This window comes from Belonocnema kinseyi, chromosome 2, assembly GCF_010883055.1.
Source record: "Belonocnema kinseyi isolate 2016_QV_RU_SX_M_011 chromosome 2, B_treatae_v1, whole genome shotgun sequence".
Lineage (NCBI taxonomy): Eukaryota > Metazoa > Arthropoda > Insecta > Hymenoptera > Cynipidae > Belonocnema > Belonocnema kinseyi.
In genome coordinates this window covers 30,665,532-30,674,509 of record NC_046658.1, presented here as the reverse complement: position 1 = coordinate 30,674,509, position 8,978 = coordinate 30,665,532, and the positions used below count along the sequence as shown (strand labels likewise).

The window sequence follows — 8,978 nt, the reverse complement described above, 5'->3', positions numbered from 1 at the left end:
TAACAGCTTGAGTCTTTAAATGCATCTCAAGAGACATTTTATATGTGTGAATTTACTACTTGAAGTGCAATTTTTAAACGTATTTTTACAGTATACCTCAATTCTAAGAATGATATATTTCCCGAATGACTCCTTAAAACAAATAAAATTTAGATGCTTTTTAAACACTAATAATTTAAATTATTTTCTTGATTTTTATTTAGAGTAACTTAAATTTAAAAACTTCACAAATCAGAATGAAAAATAAATACTTCCTTTGACTTAAAGCAACTACGAAACAGTCTCAGAACTGTCATTTTTGACCGCGAAATTTTTCCGAAATTTTTCGATTATCTACTGTTGGTTACCTACTGTCGGAAAATGTAAAATCCAATTGAAAGTCCTCAAATGTTTTATTATGGCAAAAATTGGGATGTAATAATAAAGCTACAGGCGAATAATTATATTGATACGCCCCTGACTCAAAAGTTGACAGGGAGGTAGAGCTAAGGGATGATTCACGAAATAATTCGATCATAAGATCGATTGCGCGCTATCAGTCAATAAGTGTGAATAGCGTGGGATCAATGCACTTTATATGTGACGTGCGCCGAAGAAAAGGGGCTTACTCTAAAAAACTCGAAATAAAGGTTTTTACACATTTCGATAGTTTTTAAGCTGCTCTTTTTAATGAAACCATCGGAAAAAATCCGAGCGTTATTATTGCTAATCATTGAGTTGTTAAGTACCCAAAAAATCGGGATATGACTCAAGAGTAGGAGATTCCGTGAAACACCTCCCACCGCTCACCACCCCATCTATGCGTCTCATTCATACCCCGTCCATGAGCCGCGTCTACGACATCTCTTTCCGTTGATAGTGGGTTAAAGACAATTGTGGGAAATATTGAAAAATCAATTATATAAACGTTTATGATGATTGTAACGACTCTGCACTCCATTTACCAATGGATACCTTGTTGTGAATTATGATATCCCAAATTTTGAATCAACGAAGTGTAAATTACTTTACTTCCTTTAAAATCATAATAGAGTTGATTATTTGACATTTAAATCTAAAAGTAGAGCGAAACTCTTAACGATTTTGCACTTAATTCAAATGTTGAGACCTCGTTGCGCGAGTAAAGTTTAGACGCATTGATAAAAAAATTTAAAAATATAGAGGAGAATCAGAAACTCAGTAGCCTAATTTAAATAAAAGAAAATCGTGTTTTCTCGTAACGATTTTGCACTTAACTTAAATGTTGAGACCTCGCTGTGCGAGTAAAGTTTAGGCTCAATCATAAAAAGTCAAATTTAAATAAAATAAAATTGTGCTTTCTCACTAAATTACACAATCATCTCTCCATCGGGTGAATTCACAATCCATGATTTTTGTTGTTTTATCTATCATGATTTAAAATTTCAGTAGGAAATTTTAGTGTAAGAATAAGCCTTACTTATTTGCTGTAAATCTAATTTTCAAGTTTAGTTGTAAAATGTGTAGGGTAAAATGTAAGAGTTCGCGTGGGAACTTTCGAACCTTGGCGGTAAAATTCTTGCCAAATGTGATGTAGTCAATGATACACTGAATACTGGATGCGTACTGTCTTGCCCAGCCTATCTTTATGGTGAGTTGATGCATTCGTCTTTTGGTCTTATGATCAACCGTTGGTTTTGTTTTACGGTTCGCATCGGCCAAAGGTCTCGCTGCATTGTACACAGAAAAATTGATAGGTCAGAGGTCGTATTCTTCGGAAAAATGTCCACAAAGCTCGTCATCCATTACAGCCAGATCTTTAGGCTTTAGAGAACCCTTAGTGTTCATGTTTCTCCGGGTCATAAAGCATTGCTCTTCCTCTATCGGATAACTGCCTGCGGTTGGTCTTAGTGTCACCTCTCTTTCTGTGTTGCCGGCTTGTTCTAGCTGTGGTAGAGTAGGCGTCAAGCTTACATAGCCCCCTTTTTGGAGTAGTAAGGCATGGTTTCGCAGACGTTGATACGGAATGTGCAATATTTTCGGGTGTCATTGCACAGCTGTGGTGGGTTCAAATTACGAAGCAAAATAACCGGATATCCAACCTTTAGTCGTAAATGGTGCGGTAGCGTGCCTGGCAAATCCAATGAGTTCAAAAACTTTGCTGGATAATTGACAGCTTCGTTGGTATCGCAAACTGTATCGATAGATTTGTATGACACTAAGTCCCCTGGCAACAAGTGTTGTATCTTGAAATTCAAATCTTTGACGTCCACATTTTTTGCTGCAAAAATTGCTCTTTCTGTCAGCCACTCATGATTCAAGTATTGTGTGTCTATATCGGGAAATATCTGGTCAATGAGAGCATTTTGCGAATTAATGATTATGCAGAAATCGGTCGGCAGTTTTATGCATTCAGTATTTTCATGTACAGCTACTTTTCCATCGCCGATATCTAACAGTTGTTTTGAGAATGTTTCAGCGGGTGGATCTTGAAGCATTTGAACGCGTATATTTACTTTCAGCTGTACATTTTCAACATTACGCCACAGTGGCAATGATTTCAAGCAAGCGTTGATCTCATCAGCGTGCGTTAAGCGTGGAATGACGGGAAGTTTTCGTCTGAACTCACCTGAAAGGAGTAACAGAGTGCCACCGAATTTTTTGTCGTAGTTTTTTATGGCTTTCAATTTCCCGTGAGAAAGTAAAATGAGAAGTATGAGCGTCACTGCTACGATCGACGCACAATCAATAATAATGGCCAAAAACAGTTTAGGTCCTAAACTTCAGTGAGTGGTAATCGAGTGGTAACTGATCAATTATCGACCGCCGAGAGTAGAAAATGATTAAAGTACTAATATTGTTATTAAAAAACATGGGTTGGTGGTAAAAGGGTGAAAATTTAGGGTTTTATGTATTTTTTAATGCCGCATTTGAAAAAAATTAAAATAAATTTTTTTCCAAAAAATACAAAATAAATTGGGGGGGGGGAGACCACCCCAAACACTGTGACAGGAGAATTTTATATATTAGATATACGAGGGTTCTAGTAGTGGCGAAGCAATGTTAGTGCATTACAATATCGTACAAAGCTCCGGAGCCTGATTGTACGTTAACATATTGCGCTTTATTTCAATGCACAGTTTTTGCGATATCATTGTGCGATATCTTTTTCTTCGTGCGGGACTGACATTTACGTCTGCGATGTTCCCGAGATTTCCTCTCGATAGAGCAGCTATTCTTAATAGGAAAATGTCATTAATGTAATTAAAATAATATATTCAGGGCCGCGAAAATCTGAATATAACTTACTATTACTTTAGTAGAATACACAAATTGAGGCGCCGGGTGTAAGTTAAGTTTTTTGTTGTTCTTGACTAATTTGCATATAAACTTTTCATTTTTGCAACAAAAATTGTTAAAAAATGTTAATTAATTATCTAAAATGCAGTTAGCGGTGTTGATTGGGATGCTGAAATTCAGAAAACACCGTCACTGCCAGTCACGGCTCTCTTCGAATCACGGGCCTCAGAAATAGGCCTGTCGGGATTTGAGAAAACGCCGTTCACAGCAAAAGAATTTTGCAGCTTAAAATAAATACAGTTATTACTCACCAAAGTTTGCAGTTAACAGCGTTTTCTCAAAATTTAGCAATAATTATTCTAAAAGTAATTAACAATTTGATAAAATTATTTTAATAGTCAGGTGCATCTTTTTTTCACGATTCCAACGATATAGAAAACTCATTTTTCGATTTTTTGCAGTTAACCGTGTTTTCTAAAATCACGGCAGAGTTAGAACGATTCAAGTTTTTTTTAAGATTAGATTTATTGAATCTTTGGTACTACAACAGTTTTACATCTACACCTATCTTCTTGACAATTATATGCTAAGTAACCAATTATAACATGTAATATAATAAATTAATCTTTTTAAGCATAACAAAGGATTCCTATACTACATTAAGTTGACAGGAATTCATTATATATTTGAACTGGATTTATTAAAGTCTTTCAAAATCTTTTCTATTTCGCGCAGTCCTCTGCATATGTCCTTCTTCAGCCTATCCTTCAGGCCCAGGATCAGCCTTTTTCTCAACTGACTCGGGTCGCTCCTTTCTCTCCACTCTCTCCACCAGTCATTAACAACTGCACCAAGCCTTCCCAATATTACTTCGCAGCTCACTAAATGCTCCAACGTCTCTGGGTGATGCGCGCAGGCTCTACACTCATTATTATTATAGCCTTTCTTTTCCTCTTTGACTACACTGCCGCATCAACACCTAGCCCCAAGTCACCTTTTGCCGGTTCTTGACGTCTGTCCTCAATCTCTTCTATTAGGGATTCCGCATACAGCATGTTTATAATCTCACCGTCCCCTGTCTTATTTAAAGCAATCTGAATTGCCTTCCCCCATTCGGATGGGCTGTTGTTTTTCATATTTCTTAGTTCTTCTCGCAAGAATTTTCTAGGCCACCGGTTTGCGTCCAGCTTACTTAGCTTGCTTAGGACCTCCCCGCTCTTCTGTGGGTATCTGCCTCTATGCTTTTTCTTCCTCTATCTAGCTTCCAGATATAATCGGGTGTGTTCCTTGACACTCCAAGACGTGCCTTCACGTATCTCCCCTGAACTTTTTCCATAATTTCTCTTCTGTCCCAGTCCCAAACCTCCGTCCCATACAGCGCTGCAGCCTTTAAGGTGGCGACCATAAAGTAAAGTCGTCGTTTTAAGTCCAAGACCCCCGCCCTGCGTGTCACCCCCCACACCTTGTTGATCATTTGTTGCGTTTTTCCAGCTACCTTCCTCACATGGGTATTGTATTTGTTTCTGGTCGTAAACCAGAAACACAGGTATAAAAATTCGTTGACTATTCCTATTTTATTGCCCCTGTATATCCAGCTCTCCGTTTTCCTCCTGTCGCCGTTTCTGAAGATCACTATCTTCGTTTTTTTAACGTTCACTTCCATCATGTTATCTTTTGTCCATTTTTCTAGGGTCCTCAGCATTTTATCTAAATCTTTCCCATTTTCAGCAACTAGTACTACATCATTAGCATATAGCAGCGCAAAAATTTTCAAACCGGAGCCTAGCCCTATACACGAGCCGCCTTCCTCTCTTCTCCTCAGTTCTAGTTACAGGTCGTTGATATATATGTTAAATAGCATAGGACTTAATGGGTAGTCCTGCATAACGACTATTCCAGTTTTAAATTTATCTGTTAGTCCTTCGTTAGTTATCACCCTATTTCAGGTGGTTTTGTATATTTCCTTTGTCATTTCCAAAATCTTCCTTTAATCCCCATATTCTCCATCTTATTCCATAGTTTCTCTTTATTTACTTTATCGAAAGCCTTTTAAAAGCCCATAAAGGCAGCCTATACTTTCCCTCCTTTATTTTTTAATCTATTGCCCACCACTGTATTTAGCACGAATACCTGCTCCATTACCCCTCTGCCAGGTCTGAAGCCTCCCTGCGCTTCTGTTAATTTATTCTCCTGTTCTAGCCAGTAGCTTAATGTTTTAGCCATCACAGATGCTAGGATTGTATAGCCTGTGTCCAGCAGAGAGATCCCTCTGTAATTGTTATTTGCTCCTTCGTCACCTTTCTTGTGTACTGGGAAGATTGTGGATGTACGCCATCCTTCAATTAATTTTTCCTTTTGCCACAAGTCTTGAATTACCTGTATGAGCTCCTTCTGCCTCTTTTCAGGTAAGTGTTTTAGGAATTCCGCTTGGATGCCATCTTCTCCTGCAGCTTTATTGGCCTTCATCAATTCTAAGAGTTTTTTAAAGTGTGCTGGCCACTCTTTTTCCCTATATTATAGCACGCCGCTTTCTTCTTTCTTCTAAAACAATTCATTGCTTTGCACCACTCCACAATATTAGAAATTCTAACCACCTGTTCTTGGTTTTCATCTAGCCATTTCTTCATAAGGTTCAGCGTCAGTTGTGCTAATTCCTTTTTACATTTCAGGTGCTCCTGCTTGTTGTTCCAGTCTCTCTGTTTACTAAATTTTTGTAGCAGTTTAAACAATTTTCTTCTCATAATCATATATTCATCTGTGTCCCAACTTTCTTCCCGGAAGTGGCCGGTGCCTTCTTTTGCTATCATGCCCGTTATTTCGGCGGCTTTCTTGATTTCCTCGGTTAAATCATCCCATCTCTGTTCCGGGTCCTGATTTAATCCACTCTGTTCATACCACAGTCCCAGCCACTCTTCCCTAAATTGTTCTGCCTTGTTTTCCCTCCATTTTAGCTTCCGCGAGCCTTTTCTGCTTTTTATTTCTCCCTCATTTCTATATCCTCATCTTAATCTGTAGAAGACCTGGAAGTGGTCCGAGTCTTCTTGCGCCGCCACACGTAAGCCAATGAACCAGTCAGAGACGGCTTTTATCTCCTCCATTTTCACGACGATCAGGTCCAATATCCGATGAAGTCCGCCACCATAGCCTAGACAGGTTATTCTTCCATCTTAACCCGCTTCTCCTCTACCATTCATAACAATCATTGCCTTCTCCTCACACAATCGTAATAGGGGTTTGCCCTCACTCCTCAACTCTTTATCTTCGGGTTTCCTTTCCTGTATCTCTAAATCGTCGTCTAAGCCGCAATCTGTCACTCCCTGTTCGGCTCCTATTTTTGCGTTAAGATACCCAGTCACAATCACTTTCGTAGTAGATCCCTCTAATTTTTCCAGTTGTCTCCTAGCTTCTCTGGAAAATATTTAAGTTTTGATGGTTTATTATTATATCCTGTGATGTTGACGTTGTTATCCTCGCTATTGTTTCTAGTTAATTTCAGTATGAGCCCATACTCCCACTCCTGTACTTTCCAAGTCGTCTTTAGATCCCTCCTTATGCCCATTAGCTGTCCGCCGGCCCCTCTGCCTTATTTATGTTTTTTGGTGGCTGCTTTGCCATACCAATTGAAATCTTTGTCTAAACTATCCACTGACTTTGCCATTCTCATTTCTTCTAAGAACGTTTCTGGAAATACGACAACTTCAGCCCCTTTCCATAGGCTGAGGTTCTTCCACACGTTCGCCATCCCCTGAACATTCTTTTGCACTACACACAGTTCAGCAGCTGTCAGTTCTTCCTCGCCTTCCGTCCCGAAATGGAATTGCTTCCCGCCTCTCTACGTATTTTTTTAAGTTTAATTTTCCTTCAAGTTCTTCCCAGACTAGACACGCGCCATAGATTCACATTCTCTGATAGCCTACTTGTGTTTTGTCCTCGAAGCCTCCGTTTCTCTTTCTAGCCAATTTTGAACTATCTTTTGTCTTGGCGTGAGATCATCCAGGATCTGACCACCCCAACCTGCCTCGGTTGGCTCCATCCTTCTCCTCATTAGTTTTGGCTTGTGATCCGACTCTTCTATTCTAACGAGGCACCCTTTTTCTGAATTTAATCTTTCCATTTTTCTACCCTAATCTTTAGCTGTAAGTTACTCCACACCCACTTATGTAATTCCTCTTTCTTCTCTCGTGACACCAGCGTTAGCCCTTTTAATACAATGTTCTTTTTCCTCTCGCGTCTCTCTTTCAGTTCCGCTTCCCAGTCGGCCTGGTTCAGCTTTTCAGGTGGTGGATTAGTCATATTGACACCTCCGAGCCCCCCCCCCCCCGGGACCACCAAACCCTCCTGTCGCATCCGCGGCATACGCTAGGGTCATCCCTAGAACGATTTAAGTTTTAAAAATTAATTAAATCAGAGAGAAACTTTTATTTCATATTTCGCTTTTATTATTAGAAATAAACGTCTGACCAAAAAAATTCAATTGGGAAAAAGTTTTATTTTCTTATTCTCAACAATTCTACATTTTCAAAAAATTGGTTTTTCGATTTTGAAAATTTTCTTTTATTGAGATGCGCGGACAATACTTCTACGGGTTTTCGAGCGTCGGGCTGGTGCTTGCAGGCAGCGGCTTAATTATCACCTTTATCCCTCCATTGCAACCTATTTAATTATTTTCCCAGCAATAAGTCTCCCGGTGCATAAAGAATTATTAAGAACTTACGTAACTGTACTCATAAAATTGTTTTACACTAAAAACTGTCTATGGGCCGTTTTTTTAACGAATTGTTGAGACAAAAATTATTTAAAGCAATGGAATAAAAAGTTTTGTCTTTTATTACATTATGGTTAGCTTTATGATAAAATTTGTATCACGAAGTATTAGTAAGGTATTGCCAGGCTGATGCACGTGCGGCAGAAAATTGTGGCAGCTTGTTCTGAATAGTTGAGAAGGTAGCTTTTATATCTAGAAAGTGTCATCTGCCGGGAAAATTTTTCAATTATAAGTTAAGCGCAAATTCCTTCAACATTAAAATGAATGGAAATATTCCTACGGTTTTTATAAGAAAAGCGGGATCAAATTGCAATTGTTTCATTTTTAATTGTTTTAACCCTCCAGTACTCGCGCCTTTTGACGTCACATTAGCACTCGTGCAACTGAAGGATGTAGGCAAATAACAAGAGATTGCTAAAGTTTTGGAATAGTATAAAGAACAAACTAGTTAAAACTTTATAATGATTTACATAGAAATAATCTTTTGTTATTAGTATTCAATAAAATACATCTTAACTTTTGACAAACAAAAATGAATTATATTAGGTAGGTAGGTACTAGCACCTGTCCACTTTGACGTTCAATTGCTTACTGTTCGGATGGCTGAAAAAAATCGGGAGTGGCTCTGTCGTGTGTCTTGACTTGATAATGAAGGGTTCGCGTTGGGCAGCTCCATTGGAAATAAAAAGTTGCCGGGACTTTGGAAAAAAGTGCGGTCCTTTTGCCGCGTACGTGAGTACTTGAGGCGTAAAACAGAAGAAAAGAATCCGTAACTTCGATTTTATACATTTTCTGGCCGCTCATGGCAGGTGGAACGAAAAAGAATTGGATAATGGACGTACGTAGAAAGCAGAATAAGTAGACATATGGGGCATTATTTCTCAACTGCCTTAACTATAGGACACTGCCTCAGGCCTGAATTTCAGTCCATGTATTAGAAAAACAAACTTTTCGC

General features: G+C 38.7%; 1 protein-coding gene across 1 annotated transcript; it reads right to left on the bottom strand.

Moving 5' to 3' along the window:
* Window positions 1-1,928: 1,928 nt before the first annotated feature.
* LOC117182622 lies at window positions 1,929-4,394 on the bottom strand. The gene is made up of 2 exons (XM_033375722.1): window positions 4,253-4,394; window positions 1,929-2,587 (listed from the first exon to the last, which is right to left on the bottom strand). The coding sequence occupies exons 1-2, from the start codon at window positions 4,392-4,394 to the stop codon at window positions 1,929-1,931; spliced, it is 801 nt and encodes a 266-aa protein (XP_033231613.1).
* Between the last annotated feature and the right edge of the window lie 4,584 nt (window positions 4,395-8,978).